This window comes from Carassius carassius, chromosome 3 (genome assembly GCF_963082965.1).
Source record: "Carassius carassius chromosome 3, fCarCar2.1, whole genome shotgun sequence".
NCBI classification, from domain to species: domain Eukaryota; kingdom Metazoa; phylum Chordata; class Actinopteri; order Cypriniformes; family Cyprinidae; genus Carassius; species Carassius carassius.
The window spans coordinates 27,534,270-27,559,175 of record NC_081757.1 but is presented as its reverse complement, the minus strand read 5'-3'; the positions used below and the strand labels follow the sequence as shown (position 1 = coordinate 27,559,175).

Sequence of the window (24,906 nt, the reverse complement as noted above, 5' to 3'; positions counted from 1 at the left end):
TAATAATGAATAAAATAATAATAATAAGAGGAAATTAACAAAAATCACACACTGAGTGCTTGAATTCTGAATACTTTCAAAGTTATAAGGTAAGTAAATAAACAAGTAGGCTATTGCTACAGTTGTGATGACAATGATTAATGATTTTGTGGAAAGCATGACCTCTGGTGACAAACTGGAGAAGCTGCAGATCGATCAATGCGTGGTATTTAGATCGACATATACTCAAAATTCATATTATTTTGATTCGGACTATTTAGAGATTAAAATGCCATCCAGAATAGCAAACAAAACCCACATAACTATTTATATCACAGATTAATAAGGAATGGAAACTTTCTAAATCATTCCAGACTCAGATTGTTGACTGGTTATGATGAGGCTTATGTAATACTTTAATGCCACATATAGTCTAGAAGAAAAACAGATGGAGTTCAATGATTTGCTGTTGTAGTGCCCAGGAGACAGCTCAAAAACACTGCCCAGTGATCCAGTTCTGTTCTTTATGTGTGTGCATGTGTTAATATAGGCTTAAATGTGCATAAACACACATTTATAATATTATGTATTTATACGTGAAATTAAAGAATATGTGTATAAGAAAATATTTGTATATATTTGTCAGCATATGGGGAGTTGCACAGTAGCTGGACTACTGAGCAAAACACAATTTAGAATCACAGTTAGCTCATTAGATCACATTACTGTAGATCACAATTATAAACGTGTCTGTAAATGTCAGTAAGATACGTTTTTATCAAAGAGCAGATAAGGTCTGTATCAAGACAACTGATTTATTAACAAACAAAATAAAAGTGAATTGATCAAAATGACAAGATACTTTTAAAGATTTTAAGTAATTGCTAACTTTTCCCCACACCTGGATGCACACAGTGGTTGATAGAGAACATTTTTTATATGAAACAAAGATTTATTGTCATTATTGTTGTTTTTTAAGGCTGTCTCAGGAAGAGTTATCATATGGGTAATTTTAGTAAAGGGTTATTTTATTGTGTTGTGCTATAAAAAAATGCTTACAATACCTTGAAAGTGTCAAGTCAGAAAAAAATACTGAGGGCAGATGCCAAATATAGATGAGCTGCTCTGGCTCAAAATCATGGCTAAGGACACTTTACAGCAGGAGTGTCTTGCACTTTATTCATTTATTTTATTGCATTGTTATCAAAAAAAAAGTTTTTTTTTTTTTTGATTTTTTATTTGCAGAAGAAGAAGAAGAAGCAGAAACCATTCCTGGCTTACATGGTGCCCAGCAAAATGAGGTGAAACTCAAATCTGGGTTCATGAACCAAAGATTAAATCTCACTGTAAAGAAAAGAGCAGCTTTAAAGTTTTGATTAAAAAATTAAATCCTTTTTGTTTTGTTGAAAAAATAAAATTCTAACATTCCCATTAATATATGAAAAATATTATTTCTGATACTTTACTCTGAATGTTCTCTGAATGTTCTGAAACAAGTAACACATTTTAAAAACAAACTGTTTCAAAAATAAAACATTCCATAAGTGATTTATAATTATGTCTTTGTTCTAAAATTCCAAGAACATTATTAAAGATGAAATAACTCTAAATGAGCACTGTATTAACCTTACTAGAAGACATTTTGTTCATGACTTTGCCAGAACATTAGTCAAAGTTCTGACAATGTTAATAGACAAAGATAATAGACAAAAATGAGTGCAAACTGAATCTGCACCTCTCTGACCAATCTCTACAAACTCTCCCTTAATTTTCAGCACTGTTGGGCTGATTTGTGAGACTATTATCATTCAAAGCCAACATGCGGTGAAGCATAACCTGTAACCTACCAAGTACTGGTCTGCATCCAGATGGTTCAAGTTTGAACAAAGTCACCCCTTAAACATGGTGGGTGGGTATGATGGTATATACAGCCATATACTCAGAATGTTATGTTAATTAGGTAATTGCTCCACATTTTGGAGAACTTTCAGTGAATCTCCAGAGTATAGAGCAAAATCTGAAAGAGATTTTCACTTTTTATCCTTGAAAGACCTGAAACATCAAAAAATGACCTCAAATGTAAAAGGACAGAAACAGTTACAATGTTTAGAGAGACTTTTCATTGACTAAACCAAACATTACTAGGGTTAATCTTGAAGAGTTCAGCCGACATGAATCACTTCTTGGTGTTCTTTCCAAAACTGAACAAATATGAAAGCAGATGTAAACTTAAATCCCTGTATTCAAACAGAAATGAAACGTGTTAATACTGCAGTCAGTCTTGACAGACACTAGCAGGTCTCAAACCTCATTGATGTTTGTGACTCTGAAAGGACCGGTTGGAAGATTGTTGACCTTCCTTCTCTCTATTTTCATTAATAGCTATCTTTTTATCTTTCTCTCCCTCTAGCTTTTTGCCTCACTTCCTTTTTTCCTTTCTCTTTCTGTTTTTCTCCCTCTTTCCACCCCCGGTCCTCCTTTGGGAATGGTCTTGGTCATGCTTCCTGTGGCTGTGATAGCGTAATGAGCTCAGATGAGGGAAAAAAGTGTCTCTAACCATTCACGTCACAGCTGTTTTTCCTCTAATATCACTCTGCTGAGAATTCGAACTTCCTTGACCAGCTTTCCCAAAAGAACCATAATTAGGACAAACACCAGCTCATCCTCCCCATGAGTCAGAGGACAATATAAGTCCAATCTTTCTCGGTTTTTGCAGGCAATAGTAGCTACAGGAAGCCATTAATAATTGCAATGTCAGAGAGATGGTTTATTAAATCTGTCGTACGCAAACTAAGTGAGAGGCGCCTCTGATTCAGGCTTGTGTTCTAATCCAACACCAGATCCCTCTGATTTTTGTAATTGTAGCCCTACTTAAATGTTATGGTCAGGCCAGGCCAGGTAAAGTTAATTAACCATTTTAAAATGTGTGGCAAACACTTATTCAGATGTATGTTATTATCAACAAATACTGAAAAATGTGTACATGAAATTTAAGTTTAAATATTGCAGAATTTTAACTGTTTACCTGCATGTTCCATTAAGAAAAAAACATTATGTACAAAGCGATAGTTAAGAGTCAGTAAAATTATTTAACTGTTTGTGTTATTTTATCAAGTAACTGACCAAGCGTAATCTAGTTCCATTTTAGGTGCAAATGTGTATATACATATTTAAGATCTTTTAAAGCTTTTCTTGATCAGAAATACTCGTGAAACTACTATTATTGTGGAACATTTAGATACCCACAGCTGAATTAGATTTGCACATTTAAAATGAAAAAGGAGTCCCTAAAAAACCTAATGTTTAACAACAGTTTAAAAATCTGGTAATAGTTTTGTAACACTGCCAATTAACCAGCAGGTTCCCAGAGTTCTCTAGTTTGCAACGATTTGAGAATTTGAGAAGAGTTCAGTTGAAATGAAATCGAGATGTTGACGCAAGAAAGTCTTTGAAAATATTGGGGGTTTATGTAAAAGATAGAGATAAAGAGAGAAGGCAGGAAGAAATCAAATCACCACAGGATATACTGTATATTTTCCCAGTCTTTTACTTTGTCAAAGTATAAGGAAATGGACATGCACTCCCTTTCCCGAGAGCAGAGAGTTCAAGGCTAGTCATTTACTGAAACTGCTTTTCATTTAGGTCAGTGGGTGAAGAGAGGAAAATGGTAGGCCATATCAGAGGTGAAAGGTTAGAGGTCAATGACTAACTGGGTGCATGACCAATAGTTTAGTCCAGGAATCTCCAGACCTTCTTCAGAGAAATGCTACTTCATCTGTGCTGCAAGATAAACAATTGTCCATTTGAGTGGGACATCTGGAAGAAATAGCGAAGGAGACCCTCTAAGAACCTCCATAGTACACTCAAATCCTTGACGCAGTGTAAGTAGGTCAAAGGTCATGGGAACCACCAGTCAACAACCTCTTCCTCCCACGATTCTAAACAACATAGCTGGATTATGTCTCTCACTGTCAGGAAAAGCTGGGATAATCCTAGAACAGCATTTTGTAAAACTGCTCCAGTCACATGAGAATCTTAGGAACAGACTGCGATCAACTTATGTATCCAATAAACGGCCCTTCAGCATGTTTGTTTTACTTTGTTACTTTCAATATACATTGGTCAAAAATAATCTTATCATTGCTTCCCATTAAAAGAGATTAAGGAAATTCATTTATTCATTCATTTAAAAGAAAGAAATTCACTATCAAACAACCGAATTTAAGAAATTAATCATAATCCTGGAAAACTAGGAAACATCTGCATAACTGCAGCTAAAAGATTAAACAAAAAACTATTTTTTGGCCTTAAAACCAGTTCAGTGTCAGGAGTCCTATGTTACAGTTCATGCAGAGCACAGTGATCTCACTGCACATCTATACTTGGAAAGTTTCATTGTTTTGCCTCGTGTTTCACAATCACTTACGCAACAGCATACTGTTAACACTCTCTGAATCCTATACAGTCACATTCTTCAATCATATCATCTTCTTCATAGTGCAGTCGCTGACTTGACCTTAGATGACAACACTTGCCGGAACCTTCTCTTCAGTTCTTGCATGTTTGGGCTCTTTGGCCTGGCAAGGTGTAGTCCACCTTTTCTCTTCTCCCCATTTCCTCCTCCCAGCGCTCGGCTAACCTCCTGACATAAGTACAGAAAAGCAGCCTGGACGCTCTCATGGTTCTCCCTGGCCGAAGCCTCAAAGTAGGGCCCTCCCAATTCATCAGCTAGTGCCTTTCCCTCGTGTTCCGGGACCTGCCGTGCACGCAGCAGGTCGCTCTTGTTTCCCACGATGATAACAGGGATGTTGCCGCTGGGATGGATTCGGCGCACATGTTGATAGAGAGGCTGGATGGTATGGTAGCTGTTGAGGTCAGTGATGGAGAAGACGAGAACATATCCATCTGCCCAGTAAATGGAGCGGTTGATCTGCTCCTGACAGTAAAGACCCTCTGCGTCATCCTGGAATGAGAAAACTGGTGTTTTATTCCAATTTTATATAACATTTTTTATGAAATTTATAAGCAATTTCTGGCTGAAAATTGGGTTACACTTTAATTTAAGGTGTCATTGTTACAGTGTAATTATACATTTAAGTACTGAGTAACAGGGGCACCGGGTAACTAAACCCCACCCCAAGACCACAATTTCCTTTTACTCTGGGAAACAGGGAATGAGTTTTCTACTGAGATTTCAATTGAGATTTCTAATAGGGAAACACAAGCACTGACTACCAATAAGTTAGTTCTAACATAACAACTAAGAAGTAAATTCTCAATCGTTATAACACCTATATACACACTGCGCTTGAGGCAGGATCAGATTCATTCAGTTGAAGAGAGAGAGCCGTTCAGTAGGCTACACATGAGTCAGACTAATGAGCTTATGGCTGAACACACCCTCTTTATCTCCCCTGCGCTGCATACTTTGTTTACTGGCCAAATGTTTGAACTAATATTCCCCACAGTTCATCTGAAGCATGCAGGAATCCCACAGGCGATGACTGACTGATCTAAATGACTGTGATAATACGCCATAGGCACACTACTTTTGATGAGGCTTTAGCTAAACGACAGAAGGAAGTGTTAGGAATGTGATTTGGCAGTACCTGGAGTGAAACACACGGAGTGTCCTGCACTTGCAAAGAAACTTGCTCCCCATCCAAATTAATCTTCCTTGAATACAAGGCTCCTAGGGATGTTGAAAAAGAAAAAAATCCACTTTCTAAAATGATAAACGTCAGTGTATCAGCAAAGTCTGATCAAGTTTATTATAACAGAAATGATTGTAACCAGTAAAATGGTCTGAAACAAAAATGTCATGATGATGAACACATTTTTACAGTTCATAGGATCATAGTATAATAGCATTGTTTCATTGTAATGTTTACCTGTGTTGGCTTCATAGTCTCCTATGAATCTCTTAGTAAGAAATCGTACAATCAGAGCTGAAAATTTAAATCAAATGGAAACTTTGTATCAGCATAAATAGGCATAAGCATTGTCACTCGCATAGCTCGTGCACAACTTTGCAGTGTTCCAGTCGCAGTGTATGTCGCACCCTGGCGTTAAACTAGCTTAAATATCTCCAACATCATCGTTTTTTCAGGATTAGAAAAAAGCGTCTTTATTGATGACTTTAAACAGAATAAACTGTATAAACATTAAATCGCCAAAGTGCCTTTATTACTATGTAATAAAAACATATGATGGCATAAAGTAAAATGAGTTATAGCCTATTACTTGTACATATTAAAAGCCACATTGTGTGATATATTTACCTGTTTTTCCGACATTGCTTGCACCAAGAACAACTATTTTGACGTTTTTGCTTGGCACGCAGTCTAGTACAGGATACTCCGGTATAGGCACTAGCAGAAAGTTGCTAGAGCCACTGCTCATTGTTCTTGTCTGTTCGATAAAAAGACGCATTTAGAAAGCTGGAACTATATTCGACTGTCTAGAAATGCATCTCTTTCCCCACTTGTTCTGGCACTATATGAGCCCGCTCCACACGTTAGGTGTCCTCCTCATAAAGCGAGAAGCTTTTTGTTGTCTCCGTTTGGCAGACAGAGGTCTTCATAGACTGTTTTAAATAAATGCAATCCAGTGCATCCCAAACGCTGGCTCCGCTTCTGCACGACATGAATGTTAATTTTGCATACCGTCCCTCTAATGAAGTCACTAATATAGTCTAACACAATCGTTCACAACCCGCAGTTCCTGATCGCAAAACCTTTTTTTCCACAGACCACAACTGCGCCTTCAGCAAAAAAAAAAAAAAAAAGTGGCCAAGCTGAAGAGGGGCGTGAATAAACCAGATCACTCAGTCAGTCAGACAATACGTTCATGCATTTAAAAGTGCATTAATATAGGCTATTAATAAGCGTGTTATATCGAAAAGAGTATGGATATTGTTTAATTTTTTTTTATATTATTATTAACTATTTAATTACTTTTTCGAAGCACTATAAAGTTTAGATAGAGCTGTTACATCATAACGCAAATAGCCTTTGTGGTAACTGAAAACATACTTGCGTGGAAAAAAAAAATACATAAACCTATGTCGAAATGTACTATTTCGCTATTCATTTTTTTAATCCTTGTGAATTGCACAAGGTATTAAATCACACATTTTGTAGGCGTGGACTTTATATTGTAAAACCAATATATAACATTCTTCCAAACAGCTGTGCACCAAAGTTCATATTTGTAGTGAGTTGTTCTTGTAGTGTGTGTGTGTGTGTGTGTGTGTGTGTGTGTGTGTGTAGATGGAAAGACAGCACGGAAACAGCCGAGCGCATTGTCGTCTTCTCCTCATTGTCCAGGTTCCCGCTAATCTATAAAACATGTAGGCTACATCGGTCAAAAGCAGCACAGCGCGTCCGGGGGGCACATATGACCCTGCGGTCGTTAGGGAAACCAGAGAAGGGCGGGTGATTACGAATCTTACTATGAAGAAGACGTTGGACTCATTAATATTAAATAGACCACGTGATAGGAAGGTTACCAAGCAACGTCAGTATTACCTAATTAATATTCACACGGCAAGTCTTCGCCATAAAATATGTAATATGTAACTCGGGGCTATTCCTTTTACACATAGTATCCATAATTCACCGTTGTCTGCCTTTATATCCAATTGGTTATGCGTGAAATAAAATTATTAATGTATCCTTATTTAAAATGTCACTTATCCTTTTTGTTGTTGTTGTTACTAACGCAAAATGTAGCTTATTTGTTAAAAAAAAAAACAAAGTGAAACAAAAAAGATACAAAGGTTTCTTTCTTTTTAGATAATTAGAAATTATCAAATGTTTCACGCTTATTTTCGTTTAGCCAATTCGCACTAATATGATATTACATTTATAAGACATTTAATCATAGGCTAAATGATTATTTAAATAATGTTGATTATTAATAATATTAATAATGTTTTTTTAGAACCATAAACACCACATTGATAAGAAATACTAGGTTATATAGGCCAGATCATATAAATGATCACAAAATATGTTTGAAAATATATAACAAAATATGTGAAAAAAATGTTAATTTCCCCTTAAAATATTTACTTATTTGAAGTAAACATTTGCATATCCTTTCTTTTCTATTCCGTGCTTTGACATTTTTATGCTAAATTTCCCAGCATTTGTGAACTATGTTGAACATAAAGTTGCTGTCAACAGTAGTCTTCGTCATAGTAGGTTTGTTGATGTGCGCAGCTGCTTGGTTACAGCGCGCGAGGCGACACTCCCTCACTCCGCCGCGAGCTGACCGACTGATGGTTTCACCGGAACTTCAGCCTGTGCGGCTGTCACACTTTTAAATAAGGGTTCGGTCCAACATGGCGACAGACGGATGGAAATACTGATGACAGTCCGAAAGATCGCCTCGATTTGTACGATGGTGAGTTTTTCCTCGCGTAAGTGAGTGTTGTCCCGTCCACTGCATCTAACCTGTGTTTAGATTAGCCTGCTAACAGGCTAGCTCAACAGCTAACAGATAAACAACCGCGTCATGATATGGCAGCGCAGCCACAAAAAGTTTGCACACCTCTCTGTCCGGGTTTATAGACACAGTATAAGTTTGAAGACGTGGTTGAACGGACTTTTTGTTAGATAATTTGATATTCTGCTCAAGGGTCAAATATATAGCCTAGCGTATTAGCAAGCGACACATACATAATGTCCGTGTTTGATTAGCCGGGCGGTTCCGCTTTATTTATCATTAGATAATATCTGTTATGTGGATACTGTATGTATGTTTACGAGTGTTTTGTTAAGAGGAAGGGTGGACAGGGTATCAGGCGAGGTCATGCACGAGACTACAGTTCCTGCTGCTGCTTCTGTTGTTGTTGTTTTAACATTATTTGAAGGACACAACTAAAAACTGATTCAATGAGCTCAGTGTCTGTATTGCCGAAAGGGTTTTCTTAAACTGTCACACGAGAACATTCACAGTAGATCAGACTCGCAACGAACATACAATTGGTTATTTGAATTTAAAATGTTATTTATTTGGGTAGGTAGGCTACTGGGAGTTATAGAACTGCTTCTAGTTTGAGATTTAATTCTAATCGATCAGTGAATCCTTTCTATAGAAAGTTATTTATGAGGCAACTTCCTTATTTACCAGCAAATACTGATAACCAGTTATAGAAATAAGACACATGGATTTACATCTTGTTGGTTTTGCTTAGCCACCTCAGGGTGCCAGTATGGACCAGTAAAAGAGCTATGAGGTATGTATTAAAAAAAAATTGCTGTTCATTAAGTGACATCAAGTCATGGCTTGACATTATATGTAAAGTTAAATTTTGATCGTTTTTCTTTCCAGAAACAATATTTACAGTATTTAGGTATTTAAATAATTATTTAATATGAATATTTTTGAAATAGTAAAACTCCAATCTAAACACATAAAAACAATAAATCCTGTTCAATCCTGTAGACAAACATACAGTTCTCAATTGTGGTTAATTAATTTTATATTTTTATACTCCTAATTTCTGTTTAAAAACATAGAAAGAAATAGCTTTATCATAACTTCAGCAGAAATACCAGAAATGTCTCCTCCTATATGGCTGGAAGTGGGTCTTTGAATACTGGACAGTGGGGTGGCTTTCGGTTCCAAAAGCTTAAGAACCTCTGACTTGGCCCTTTTATCATCTGAGAACTTATGCATTATACTTCAGATACTGATACCACTTACTGCTCTGCCTTGATGTTCTCCCCTTGTGAAACAGAGTGGGTGCACTTGCCCAGCAACTGCATCCTGTTAATGCCAAGTCAGGCATCATTCTTCACAAACAGGATGTTCCTGTTAGTCTCCAATAGGTCCAGGGTGTTCCTGGCCACTTGTATTATTGAGACCCATGAGCAAAGATAACCATTGTGGCTGTTCCCTGTAGGGCGCCAATGCCTCTGCTTTGGAGAAGGAGATTGGACCGGAACAGTTCCCTGTTAATGAACACTACTTTGGGCTGGTCAATGTAAGTTTACATTATTGTGTTTGTCAGTGAATGTGCTATAAATAGAAGATGACTGCCATATCACTTTTAAATTTGAAAGCACCTTTTTTATGTAATGTGCTTATGTCATCACTTAATGGCAGATTTGGCAAGCATGTATAAAAGGCAGCAAAATCTAATAATAAACCACTCCATGTATCCAACAATGGTTTGCTTTCCTTCCCAGAGGCATTTATTGCATATGACACATATTATATTTGCATGTATGTCCTCACAAATCTGTCCTCAATCTTTGATCTGTTGTCTCTCCAATTGCAATCTGCTCGCTCAGTTTGGCAACACCTGCTACTGTAACTCAGTGCTGCAGGCCCTGTACTTTTGCCGGCCCTTCCGGGAGAAAGTGCTGGCCTATAAGATCCAGCCAAGACGGAAAGAGAGCCTGCTCACCTGCCTGGCTGACCTCTTCAACAGCATTGCAACTCAGAAGAAGAAAGTGGGAGTCATTCCACCAAAGAAGTTCATCTCCAGGTTGAGGAAGGAAAATGGTGAGAAAAGATTCTGAGTCCTGCAGTTTGACTGACTGACGAGAGAGGGCTTGTTGATGTGGGATAGTGGGAATGTTATGCAGGTGCTTAGAGATCTGTGAAATGTTGCTATACAGTTATTAATATACATGTTCTAATGTATGTGTAAACATTTCTGATTTCTGAAGGATCATGTGACACTGACTGGAGTAATGTCTCCTGAAAATTCAGCTTTGCTTTTTTTTTTTTTTTACTAAAAAATATTTAAGTAAATCTGTTGTCAATGTGTAATATGATCAGCTAGTCCGTTTCAAGTCAGATGTGAAGTTATGTTACCATTGTCACAGTTGAGTGAGTTTGATAGTAATACAGCAACTGCTCTTATGGATTCCATTTTTACATTTGTTAGGCTGATTAAAACGATAACAGAGCAACCTATAATCTGGTTGTCATGAACCAGATACTGCTCATACAGCCAGCAAAGACAACACCGTTTATTTTTGTTGTATAGTTTTGCTTTGACTGCAAATTAGGAACTGACATAAAATGTCATTTCTTTTACAATGGCGCAGTAGATTCAGCTGCACTGTTAAAATAGCTATGGGGAAACACTGTGGAGGTGATTGAAATGCATTTCTATTAAATGATTAAATCATTTTTTCACTGTTCATTCCTACTGTTTATATATTAGACTTGCAGCTAGCTGATGCTATCAACAATTTTTTTTTTTTTTCCTACAGAGCTGTTTGACAACTACATGCAGCAAGATGCACACGAATTCCTCAACTACTTGCTCAACACCATTGCAGACCTGCTACAGGAGGAAAAGAGCCAGGAGAGACAGCAGAATGGAAAGGTAGTACAGAATGGTGGAAGTGTAAGTGGAGGAGGAGGTGGAAGCGGTAGCAGCACAGGAGAGGGTGAAACGGAGGAAAAGACCCAGCAGACATGGGTGCACGAGATCTTCCAAGGCACACTGACCAATGAGACGCGGTGCCTGAACTGTGAAGCGGTGAGTCAGAGGAGGTGGAGTGAGTCATAAGTGCCCTAAAGGGATCTTGTTTTTATTAATGAGATATGGGATGAGTGAGTTTTCGGGAGTATGTTTTTGTCACTTTGGCTTGGAGTAATCAGCATCTGGGGGATTGTATGGATGTGATGGGAGGACAGTTTTCAACAGTGTGTCACGGCCCAAAGAAGTCTGTTAAATGTTTGGATTGTGGAATATGTTAACTGTTATAGCTGATCTGAGATGTAGGGGTGTGAGGTGATTACTGATGAGGATTTTTCAAGTATTTAAAAAATGCCATTGTGATCTAAAATGTGATTTATTATTTATTAGGCTATTCTTTTTTTATAAAAAAATGTATAAAAAGCTTTAGGTTTGCTATGCTTGTTTTTAAGCCTGCACAATAAGGCCCCAAATTTTATATCTATATGTTAATGTTTATTAAATTATTATATGTAGTAGAATAAATTACTAGAGGCAAATAAAATGTAAAAGCAAATATGAAATATTACTATTTTGTAATATTTGACTTTTTTTTTTTTTACATGACGTATTTATGAAAAATTATTTAATAGTCATTTTATTTTACATTATAACTGTAAAATATTTACAGATGTCTTTTAATTGGTGGAAAACCTTAGGAAACTATTCAGGCTTCTCTTTTGATGCATTTCCAAATGTACTTTATTTGATGATTTTGAAGGCTGTCCATGAGTGCCCTCTGTTTTGCCATTACACACCTTTGATGTACTGATTTGAGTTGATGTGTTTTCTGCCGCATGCTCCTACTCTACAGTTTGATATTACAGCATTGTGTGGACACAGAGTAGGAAAACAAGGGCTTATGATTGCATTTAGGAACTTATGTCCTAGCTGTTTTTGATAATATGCAGTCTTAGGATTTCCCATCATACAATCGGTCCTCTTTCTCCCCAGGTGAGCAGTAAAGATGAAGACTTCCTAGACCTTTCAGTGGATGTGGAGCAGAATACCTCCATCACACACTGTCTTAGGTAAAGCCACAAACGTAACTGCAACAAATGTCCCTTTGATGCAAATTCTTTGTTTATTGGAAAGATAGCGTGTTTTCTCCGCACTAACAGGGGCTTCAGCAACACAGAGACCTTATGTAGTGAATACAAGTACTACTGTGAGCAATGCAGAAGTAAACAGGAGGCTCAGAAAAGGTATGTAGTTCCAACAGACTGGCATGGCTGAAATTACTCTTGTTCTGGAGGTGCATTTGTTGTGATATTCATATCAACCAATGTAAGCCTGATGCTATGGACCGCCCGTCTATGTAGCATTTCCTTCCTTATTTGAATGAATCTTGGTGTTCTACTCAATGCATTAGTGTGTTGGTTCTGTGCACCAAGAGAGAGATTTTAATCCTGGAGCATTTAAAGGGTTAGTTCACCCAGATAGCAAAATTATGAAATTAATAACTTACCCTCATGTTGTTTCAAACCCGTAAGAACTCCATTTATCTTTGGAACACAGTTTAAGATATTTTAGATTTAGTCCGAGAGCTCTCAGTCCCTCCATTGAAGCTGTGTGTATGGTATACTGTCCATGTCCAGAAAGGTAAGAAAAACATCATCAAAATAGTCCATGTCACATCAGAGGGTCAGTTAGAATTTTTTGAAGCATTGAAAATACATTTTGGTCCAAAAATAGCAAAAACGACGACTTTATTCAGCATTGTCTTCTCTTCCGTGTCTGTTGTGTGAGAGAGTTCAAAACAAAGCAGTCTGGATATCTGGTTTGCGAACGAATCATTCAGTTCACCAAATCGAACTGAATCGTTTTAAACGGTTCGCATTTCTAATACGCATTTATCCACAAATGACTTAAGCGGTTAACTTTTTTAATGTGGCTGACACTGCCTCTGAGTTCAAACAAACCAATATCCCGGAGTAATTCATATACTCAAACAGTACACTGACTGAACTGCTGTGAAGAGAGAACTGAAGATGAACACCGAGCCGAGCCAGATAAGAAGAATCGAGGAGGTGATGATATTGCGCATGTGTGATTCAGCGTGAAGCAGACTGACACACAGAGCGCCTGAACCGAACTGATTCTTTTGGTGATTGATTCTGAACTGATTCTGTGCTAGTGTTATGAGCGCGGGTAAACCGAAGGCTTGAATCAAGGGCAATCATCGCAAATGACGCCATTACGTTGAGCGCAAAAGAACAGGTGAACCGTTTTCTTCAACCGGTTTATTGAATTGAACTGTCCGAAAGAACTACTGGTGATCCAAAAACCGATGCAACCGGTTCTTGACTCGTGAACGAGTCAGTCTTTTGTTCGTTATCTGGCTCGGTTCGTTCATCTTCGGTTCTCTCTTCACAGCAGTTCAGTCAGTGTACTGTTTGAGTGCATGCATTACTCCGGGATATTGGTTTGTTTGAACTCGGAGGGAGTGTCAGCCACATTAATAAAGTTAACCGCTTAAGTCATTTGTGGATTAATGCGTATTAGAGATGCGAACCGTTTAAAATGATTCCGTTCGATTTGGTGAACTGAATGATTCGTTCGCGAACCGGATATCCAGACTGCTTTGTTTTGAACTCTCTCACACAACAGAAACGGAAGAGAAGACAATGCTGTATAAAGTCGTTGTTTTTGGTATTTTTGGACCAAAATATATTTTCGATGCTTCAAAAAATTCTAACTGACCCTCTGATGTCACATGGACTACTTTGATGATGTTTTTCTTACCTTTCTGGACATGGACAGTATACCGTACACACAGTTTCAATGGAGGGACTGAGAGCTCTTGGACTAAATCTAAAATATCTTAAACTGTGTTCCAAAGATAAACGGAGGTCTCACGGGTTTGGAACAACATGAGGGTGAGTTATTAATGACATAATTTTGCTATCTGGGTGAACTAACCCTTTAACAATTACAGTTGGCTAATAACGTGCAATAACGTGTCTGAGAATAGAGATGGAATAGAGATGGAATTTGAAGTTAAAATTGATCCGGTCTCTTTTCTTACTTACAGGATGCGGGTGAAGAAATTACCCATGATCCTTGCCCTGCACCTAAAGCGCTTTAAGTATATGGACCAGATACATCGCTTTACCAAGCTCTCTTATCGTGTAGTCTTCCCTCTGGAGCTGAGGCTCTTTAACACCTCTGGTGATGCTACCAACCCTGATCGATTGTACGACCTGGTGGCTGTAGTGGTGCACTGTGGGAGGTAGGTTTCTGACGTGGCAGTCAATTCATAGGAACAGTTCACCCAAAAACTCCTCTTCAGGCCATCCAAGAGGTAGATGAGTTTGTTTATTCATGGGAACAGATTTGGAGAAATTTAGCATCACATCACTTGCTCACCAATGGATCCTCTGCAATGAATGGGTGCCGTCAGAATGAGAGTTCAATAAGCTGAAAAAAGCATCACAATAATCCACAGAAATCCACATGACTCTATAAACTGAAAAGCTGTATGTTTGTAAAAAAATAAATCCATCATTCAGGTTTTTCATTTAGAGCCCGACCAATAAGGGTTTTTTGGTGGGTCGATGCTGATACCAATATTAGGGAGTAAAAAAAGACTGATACCAATGTATAACGGCCAATATTCTTTATGTCTAGTCTATATTATAGTACAGTATAGTCAAAGGTTTTGACTGGTATTGTATATAGTATAAAGTATATAGCCTACATAAACAGAATATATATATATATATACATAAACAAATTTTTTGCAATGATAACTCCGATGTGGTTTTCAGACACTTATAATGATGTGACAAACAGGCCTTTGTAGTGGAGGCATCGAGAATCTTCAATTAGATGACAATGTAGCATTAAATCACTATTCAACACACTCAAGCCACCACCACTTTGCCGTCTATTGGTCTGCAGAAAGATACTAACTTTGTTATGAACTATGCTGACACTGTGTCTGCGCCGCAACAGGACACCACAAAGCAACCATTGAAAATCATTTGAACTTTGTGTCAGCACGTCATAAATAAAACGAGGCATCAGTTTACTGCATCCAGTGTAGACAACATCACTGATTATAATGGGTTCTATTCTACTATTGTATTTTGTGCCATGTGTTGTGCCATGTGATGTGACCGATGTGATAAGCATGAGTTCTGGGCCATGGTGTGGCCATAAAAACAGCAGCATTGACTGAGTGGCCGCGATCAGCTCCGATGGCAGTAACACAGGCTTTAATTCACCAAAGACGCATGCCGTGATGCGCAGATCAGCGCTAGTCTCTAACGTCACAATCTGCTGTTAAAAATGAACCATCCATTCATCATATCATCATGCAAAACTAAGAATTAGAATCATTGTAATGTGATGATCAAATATAGGTGCGGGTGGGTGGCGAACGGGTATTTTAAAGCAGCGAACTCGGATGAAGTTTGAGGTCATCCGTGTATCTCTGCACTACACTGACCTGGGTCGCCAGTAACAGACAATGGAGCGCATTCTGGTGGACAAACCAATTATACCATTCAGAAGCATTTAGTCTGTGTACAGAGCCCCGCACATGGTAAGCAGGAAATAAGTAGGCTAAATTGTGCGCACAATTTACTTTTTCGTATCCTCTATTTATAAATTGCATGATTTACTAATTTGTTCCCTCGATTTGCTAAATCATGTACACGATTTATAAATTGAGAGAACTAATTAGTAAATTGTGCTGACGATTTAGCAAATCAAGGAAACAAAATGGTAATTGTGTGCACATTTTAATACACCGAGAGAACAAATTAGTAAATTGTGCGCATGTTTTAGTGCATCGAGGGAACGAATTAGTAAATATTTTTTCTTGCATGTCATGTGCGGGGCTCTGTATCTGCGTTATATGTTTACTAAAAAACAACTCATATTGGCAGCATATTCATTGGTACCGACAGGCTCACATTGGCCGATAATATCAGCTAAACAATATCTCGGACGGGATCTCATTTAATTTAGTGATGTTTATTTCATTCCCAAACGACAACCAACCCTTTTTAACTGATTATATTTAATAATTTTACATGCGCAAAAAGCAGCAAACAACAGAACATGAGGATTTATATATATATATATATATAAATATATATAAATCAGGGCTGGTAATTTAACGCGTTAATTAATTATGGAGAAAAATAACGCATTAAAATTATTAACACATTTATAATGCACTTGCCCCGCCCCAGACCTATGTGGATCATCTGCCATTTCATACAGTCGATTGATGACTAATATGAGGCAGGGCAACAACTCACTAGCCTAGAAAATGTCCCTAAAAATTCAAGATATGGGGCAAAACGCCCCTTTAAGATTGTGTCTCATATTTTCATCATATAGTTAAGAAATACCACACGAGAAGTAGGCTAAGTGTAATTTCACACGAGTGCAAATGTGATACTCATCTTTTACAACAGTTCATTAAGAAGTTAATATTGTGTTATTTTAGACACAATATTGTCTGTTTTGCAAAGCAGAAGATAAAGACAAAGCAGAACTGTTCATCTCCAAGCAACCCACAGCGGCATTTAATTTCTTACGTTTTGAACGAATTTGGTGAATCATTTGGCATGTTGAACCACTGGCCTATGCTTTGGCTTTGAAGTGGCACTGCACAGACCAATCGGTGTATGACATCAAAGTACCCCGAGAGCGATTCAAAAGCACAGGTAGCCGTCTGCTCTCTAAACTCTTGCGGTACTTTGATGTCACACACCGGTCGGTCTGATGGTGATCATCCGCTTCAAGTCGAACAAGGCTAATGATTCAATGAACCATTCATAAAGAACCATTTACTTCACTCCTGAATGAATTAGTCATTTGAATGAATCAAATGAATAAATGACTCGATGACTTGATCATTAAGACATTACCACCACCTACTGGCAGTTTTACTTTATTATTTAGAGTATAATTTCATTAAAGAAATAATCTCATATTTTCATAGTAATAATAATAAAATTAAGAAAATAAGTTATTAAAGTTATAGTTCACCCAGCCAAAAATGACAATTCTGTCATAATTTGCTCATATGGAATAGTTGCTTCCACTGTTAGAAGGAAAAAAATCAAGTGATTGCGCTGGTGCCGCATGTGTGCGCACAGTTAATCTTTGCTACCTTGACAATGCAGCCTGTTCATTATCATAATAAAATACAGTCAGTCAAACATATGAAAAAAACACTGCTCAATTTAAATGTAGTAAAATCTGTGCCATTAAGCGTTATAACCTTACTGCTGTGATGTAAAACATTTTGTTTTACACTAATATTAGAACTCGAGTGACGTACGTACATAAATAATATTTTATCATTCAAATACATCGCGAAAATGAAAACATTTGATTTTTTGTAGAATGAAAGACCCAACATTGGTTTCATTTTCGTTTTAGCCTAAATTCATTCGTTTTGGCTTGTCATTTATAGCTATAGCTTCTTATATTTAGAATTCTTGTTCTTTTCTAAATTGTTAAATTAAAAGGATTTGTTGTGGAGTTAGGGGAACTAAAATAGCCTAGCTATATTTACATTGTTTATTGTAATATTTGTAAACATTTTACATCGGCATCACAGGCCTGTTTCTCAACAAAATTGGAAAATTTATTTTTAATTTATTTATATTTAAATTTTATTTTTTGTAATTTAATTTAAAAAAGCAAACTTTCTTAATATAGATTCATTGCACACAAACTGAAATATTTCAAGATTTTTTTTTGTTTTGATTCTGATGGTTACGACTTGCAGCTTAGGAAAATTAAGTATTCAGTATCTTAAAAAATTTGAATATTCCATTTTGAGCATGATTATTTTGATTGATTTTGAGTATAAATGCTTGGAACCTCTTGGGCTAGTTTAGAACATGCAACCACAATTATGGCAAAGACTACTGACTTGACAGTTGTCCAGAAGACAATCAACAACACACAGATGTTCAGGCTGGCTGTTTACAGAGTGCTGTATCAAAATATATTCATAGAAAGTTGACTGGAAGGAATAAGTGTGGTAGGAAAAGGTGACCAAGCAACAGGGATGAACAAGGCCTTGGAAAGATTTTCAGGAACAGCCAATTCAAGAAGAACAAGGGAGAGCTTCACAAGGAGTGGACTGAAGCCGGAGTCAGTGCATCAAGAGACACCACACTCAGACGTCTTTAGGAAAAGGACTACAGCTGTCACATTCCTAGAACCAAGCCACTCCTGAACCAGAAAAAAATGTCAGAAGCATATTACCTGGGGTAAGGAGAAAAAGAACTGGACTGTTGCTCAGTGGTCCAAAGTCCTCTTTTCAGATGAAAGTAAATTTAGCATTTCATTCGGAAATTAAGGTCTGGAGTCTGGAAGAAGACCGGAGAGACACATAATCCAGAGTCCAGTGTGAAGTTTCTGAAGTCAGTGATGATTTGGGTTGCCGTGATGTCTGCTGGTGTTGGTCAGTAATTTGTGCAAAATGAGTCCCAACCAAGTATTGAGTTCATAATTAAACCTGCTTTGGAGATCTTGAACATTTCTGTTTTGTAATTTTTTTTTATTTTTATTGATATTTGAGAAAATATTGTAATTTCTTGAGATTTCTTTTTATATGCGTAGCAATTAGGGGTGTAACGGTACGTGCATTCGTACCGGACTGTTTCGGTACAGGGCTTTTGGTACGGTACACGTGTGTACCGAATGACCGAATGCAATATTTTGTTTGCGGAAAATATACATTTTCGTGTTTCCAAACGAACATATTAAGTGGTGGAAGTCTTCGCGTTCAGCGCAAATCCCACCCTGCAGCTGATTCTAAGGCCGATGACACACTGGCTGCGTGGCGTGAGCGTGGCGTTTCTGCTGCGTGTCAGTTGCGTGACACCTGCTTCACGTTTTCTGTGTCTTTACACACCAGAATGGTGCCTGACGCGGCGCTGACGCGCTGCTGCTACTGTAGGTGACATAGAGGGAGACCGCCGACAGTCCAGGATCTTGTCTTCACTACAACAATATCTATACTTCATGTTGAGCATAAATATAAAGCCTACTGATAAAGGACACCGTCAACAGTATTGACGGTGTTTGACAGGTGCAATATAGCAGTGTGTCACCGGCCTAAGGTTTTCAAAAGGCATCACGCGAGTGTGAACATCATTACAACTAGGGGAAAAACGATTGTAATTCAAACGCAGCTCCCGTCGGCATTTAAACAGACCTTTGCTCTTAATTCCGATCGGTCCAACACAATAACGAAATCTGAGCAGGTCTAAAAACTGAAACTGTTGATGCTGCACTTTACACTTTGGAAAAGTTATATATATTTTTTTAAATATGAGCAGGCCTACAAGCTGGGATTGGTAATGCTGCACTGTAATCATAGTTATTTATTTATATTTTTCATTATATTTTATTATATGATATTGGTTTGAGACTGAGAGTATTTTATTTAGTGGAGAACTTTGCAGCAGTATTTTATTTCTTATTCTTTTTTTATTTTATATATATTTTATTAAAAGTATTTAAAAAAAAAGTGTAAACAAATTGTTAAAAAAAGTTTATAGTAATAAACAACCTGCAGTTTAATGTTTGCATTTCTTTCCCTTACTGTACCGAAAATGAACTGAACCGTGACTTTAAAACCGAGATACGTACCGAACCATGATTTTTGCGTACCGTTACACCCCTAGTAGCAATAACAAATATTTTAATAAATTACTGAAAAAAAAATAAGACTTTTAAACCATTTAACTTATTGTATTAATAGGTCGAAATTCTTATGGTCAGTTAACAGTTAACTGGTTAAAATGAGCATCCCTAGTTTTATTAAACCATCGCTTCTGGTCAAAATACCAGTCCATAATCCATAATAACACTTTCAGTGAAAAAGTCCATCACTTGTTGTCCTCTCACATCAAAATCCGCTGACATCTTTGTTTAGAACTTTTTTTTAGATTGCTTTTACTTAAATGTTACTTGATTTGTGCATACCTCTCTCATTATTCAGACAAGATTACTTATTTCACTGGAGAATGCAGTATTAGGGATAGAGTACTCATATTTTAGCCAAAAGCAACAGTTTGAAGTTAAGAAATAATCTTGATGAATTTGTTACAAATATACAGCTTCCCATTTCACAAGACATTAATTGATGAAGTCATGTAGATTCACTGCAGAGGATTCATTGATGAGATTTCTCCAAATCTGTTTGGATGAAGAAGTAATAAACTCATCTGCACCTGGCCTAGTAAATTTTATCCAAAGTAAATTTTCAGCCAATTTTATTTTTAAGTAACCACCAGGGTTTATTATCTCAATAAAGGATTGTGTATTAAGTTAAGAGCACAGTATATTGTCTGTGTGGTAATGTTAAAGTAGGCATGAAATAAAAATGTACTCTATTTTATATAAATGCATCTTATTTTGAATGAATTATACATGCATATATTTTCATATATTTTAAGTACATTTTGTTTCTCCATAAATCGGACTTCCACTGAAACAAAATCTTCTCTTCCATTCATAGTGCTGTGGATTGTCATTTGTTTCTGCTCATCATATCTTATTATGTTTTATTTTTTGTAGTGGTCCAAATCGAGGTCATTATATCACTATAGTGAAGAGTCATGGCTTCTGGCTTCTGTTTGATGATGACATTGTAGAGGTAAGTCTGAGTATAATGTTGCTCTAGATAATTGATCATGTATTCCAGTTTACATGAAACAAATCTGTAACATGCAGTCAGTATCCAGAGAAAATAATCTTTGACCCAAAATAAAAAAGATCATGTACATTAATGAATAATAGACTTCAATAATTGTGCACATGCACAATAAGTGTTTTCAAAGAGGTGAAATAATTTTCTGAAGTCCTACTTTTAAAGAAGAGAACAAAGAAAGTAGAAGTATCTAAAAAAACACCAGAGACCTTGAAGCATCAGTTTCAGTTCAGCAAACTTGATTGTTTCTTCCTCCAGTTGTTATAACAGTAATTTTCACATTTAGTTTGCGTTGCCTAACAATAAATTATTTGCAGTCTGGAATTATCTGGAAGTCTAAAACTGAACAGTAGCACATGCATTAACCTCAACTGTCAGGTGATTTGCAGCTGCTGTTTATTCTTCACTTAGTGCTTGTATGGAGTTGTCCTCGCATTGACCCAAATACTTTTGAGTTCTCTGAATGAATTATTGGCATAGTGATGCATTAATGAGACCAAGACTCTTTTATTCATTTGAACAGTTTCCCTTGTTGTTTTGAACACAGAATTTGTATTTTTGCTTTAAAGAGCAATTTTTGTTGAAACATAACATACTTAAAAGAGTACTATATGTATTGTGATCCAGCACCATTTTTCCATTACATCCTCATGACACTTGTTTGTTTTACACTACTAGACTAAAAGCGTACATTGAATCGACATTGAGACAGATTTTCCATCACCTGCATGCACATGTATAGTATATATTCATTTGGTTTTGACACACAGATGTGATTTCCGCTCTGCTGCACGGTAACCATGACAAATATTTACACACACGTTGTGAACACAAACTTTCAGATGCTTCTCGGAACATGAAGTGGTTCTCATACCTTAACATGGGGAAGCAGCAGTCTTTTATAAATAGCAAGCACAGTAGTGGTGTAAGACACTGGATGTTGGAGGGCTTATGAAGCAGTGTTAAGCTCTGTTACACGTTAAAGTCAGATTTCTTTCTGTTTTTTTTATTTTTTTTTATTATTATCTGAAACATAAGAGCTTTCTGGACAGAGAAAAATTCCATTTACACAGCTTTAGAAGTCAAAGTGAACTGTGTCATTTCTGCACCGCTAGTGACACCACGCAGAATTTTTGGTTATTGCTTGAGCAGATGTTGTTTTGTTTTATCCTGTTGTGACTCTCAAATAGATTGCAATTATGTTGCTACTGTAATTACACAGATCGAAGGGATCCAAAACTGTTTGATTTTCCTTCCTTTGTGAAACAAAAAATAATCAGTTAAATAATATTATTTATATTAATAATAAATTAAATAATCAAAATAAAGGACATTTTCCAAAATATCTACAAAACTGGTTAGAAATTACATGAGTGCAAGTAAATGATAGAATATTAATTTTTGGTTGAAATCAGGGATGCTTGATATTAGATTTTTGCCAATATCTGATATGCCGATTTTTTTTTAAATAATTTTTTGTGTATAGCTTATTCCAGTACCAATATATATTTCCCTTTCTTTTGAAACAGCACAAAGTCTTTCCTGTGCAGAAATGATAAACAAATCATTTTTAATTTTGGTTAGTTTTTTTCTTTTTTTTTATAGGAGTACATTGAAAGGTTTGAAAATACTATAATAAAATCAATTTCTGCTTTTTTTGTCTCTAGACAAATGCAGTTGAAACCTTAACATTTTGTTTTTGATTTAATTTTAATAGATGACCTTATGCAAAAAAAAAAACAAACAAAAAAAAACATTTAAGCCTTTATCGGACGATTCCAATATTATCATACATCCCTAGTTGAAATATCCTGGTACTCATTTTGTTCCAAATCAAAGACTTTTCCTCATATTTGCAACTCAAAAGAATTTGCTTGTTTTCAAGTGTCATGCAAGCATGTTTTAAGCTTCCACAAGAACCAATGAGGTTTGTTTTCATGCATAAAGGAAGTCAGAAATTAGTGCATCAGTTTAAATACGTTTTCCTTTATATCCAGTTATGTATCTCTTTCTCTTTTTTGGTCCCCACAGAAAATAGACGCCCAAGCAATCGAGGAATTCTATGGTCTGACATCGGACATCTCCAAAAACTCTGAGTCAGGGTATATACTCTTCTACCAGTCTAGAGACTGAGCCGGAAAGAGTGACTGAAAGAATGGGAGGGTGTGATCTGTGAGGGTCCGGATCAGGCAGATAGGGAGGCTTGGGATTTGTTGACACAGCTCGCCCCCTGCTCCATCCCCTCTCAGTCAAGTCCCTTTTCATCCAGGCTTATCAGTGGAGCTTCAGTCAGGCCTCAGACAGGAGCAGTTGATACCAGAGTGACCTGGACACAGCACAGTAATCACCAGGCAGAAGAAATCGCCGTCTGGTTCACTTGCCTGCTTTGTGTTGCTCAGCACACACAAAATCGCACATACACATGTGAAATGAGCTACACCTATGTCTTGATGGCCTGAGAATGGACAATGTACAAAAAAAAAAATTTCCCCACCACACACAGTCACAAGGTTCATTTTGATAATCTGGTTCACTTCACATTCGCTGGGCGGTGTGTCATGATTTGTGTTTTGGCTCAATATCACGATCAGTCCAGAAGGTCGCACGGCGGTTATTCACCCTCAGATGTTGATCTGCAGTGTCAAACATGACACATCATGCTATGTCCATGTCAACCAGCTAGTTATAAATATGTTGAATGCAGAACCAGTGGCTCATGTTGTCATTGTAGTAGAGCTGCTCCACCTGAATGGATGAAACTGACCAGGTTTTAATTAGCTTGAAGGGGATGAGCATTTATTTTTTGTGTCGAGCACCTGACAGGTGATTTTATGTAGGGCCTGTGGATTGATGGGTGCTCTGCTTTTTTTATGCAGAGAGGATTGTGGATACCAGAGTAGTGCTTGTATAACAGATGTAGCTTGGCTTAAGAATGCTCTATCAGTATTCAATGAATGTAAAACATTCTGCCAGTTCTTGTGCACTGCAAGTGAGTGTACAGCTTGATTGTGTCATATAGTGCACACTTAGTAGTGCACTAATTGTAAAGCGTAACAGATGGAGATAGAAATTAGGGCTTTATATTATTCTGAATAGAAGTTGTATTGAAACCAAAAGCTGCACACATTTCCAGTCATGTTTCATGAACACTGTGCCGCTGTGAGATTGTCTGAAATGAATGTGGACTCATTCAGTTTAGCCATTAAACAGTAGAAATGTTGGATAATTCTAACATAACGTGGCTCTGCACTCTATTATAAATTCTCCTGATTCATTAAGCCGATTGAATTGACTGCATCTATTCTGTTTAATCTCAGTAACTCTTCTCTAGATCTCTATAGTCTCCTCTGCCTTCTTAATTAATAATGTTTCAACTACGTATAGACCTAGATGGGAAGTGAAGCACAGCCAGTGCCGACATACAGTCTTAGATCTGTCTGTAAATGTCGAGTTTAAGCTGAGACTTGGTTTGGTAATAGTTAGATTGGTTAAGGGGACTCGGTAAAAGATGTTGCACGACCAGAAGAATAAGCCACATAGCTAGTAAATATTAACAAGACAACTAGACCACCCTGCAATTAGTCAAGATTTATAGGCAAAAAACAAACACACCCAACTAAACTAGGTATTAAGGTCATGTGAGGAGAAAAGGTACCACAAAATATTGCAGTTTTGCTTAAAAGAGTTTCAAACACACAGTTGCCTAGCCTGTTGTCCTAATCTACTTCTCTCCCAACCCAAT

At 37.0% G+C, this 24,906-nt stretch overlaps 2 protein-coding genes and 1 long non-coding RNA gene across 3 annotated transcripts in view; 2 read left to right on the top strand and 1 right to left on the bottom strand.

Annotated features, from left to right (window-relative positions):
• LOC132124368 (uncharacterized) overlaps nt 1-24,906 on the top strand; it is a 45,433-nt gene that overhangs the window by 19,483 nt on the left and 1,044 nt on the right. The window lies entirely within an intron of this gene.
• LOC132124342 (ras-like protein family member 11A-like) lies at nt 3,504-6,741 on the bottom strand. The gene is made up of 4 exons (XM_059535347.1): nt 6,261-6,741; nt 5,871-5,927; nt 5,589-5,671; nt 3,504-4,942 (listed from the first exon to the last, which is right to left on the bottom strand). The coding sequence occupies exons 1-4, from the start codon at nt 6,409-6,411 to the stop codon at nt 4,472-4,474; spliced, it is 762 nt and encodes a 253-aa protein (XP_059391330.1). The 5' UTR covers nt 6,412-6,741; the 3' UTR covers nt 3,504-4,471.
• LOC132124336 (ubiquitin carboxyl-terminal hydrolase 12-like) lies at nt 8,187-24,401 on the top strand. The gene is made up of 9 exons (XM_059535337.1): nt 8,187-8,388; nt 9,893-9,973; nt 10,284-10,497; nt 11,217-11,488; nt 12,422-12,498; nt 12,589-12,672; nt 14,502-14,699; nt 21,032-21,110; nt 23,196-24,401. The coding sequence occupies exons 1-9, from the start codon at nt 8,341-8,343 to the stop codon at nt 23,295-23,297; spliced, it is 1,155 nt and encodes a 384-aa protein (XP_059391320.1). The 5' UTR covers nt 8,187-8,340; the 3' UTR covers nt 23,298-24,401.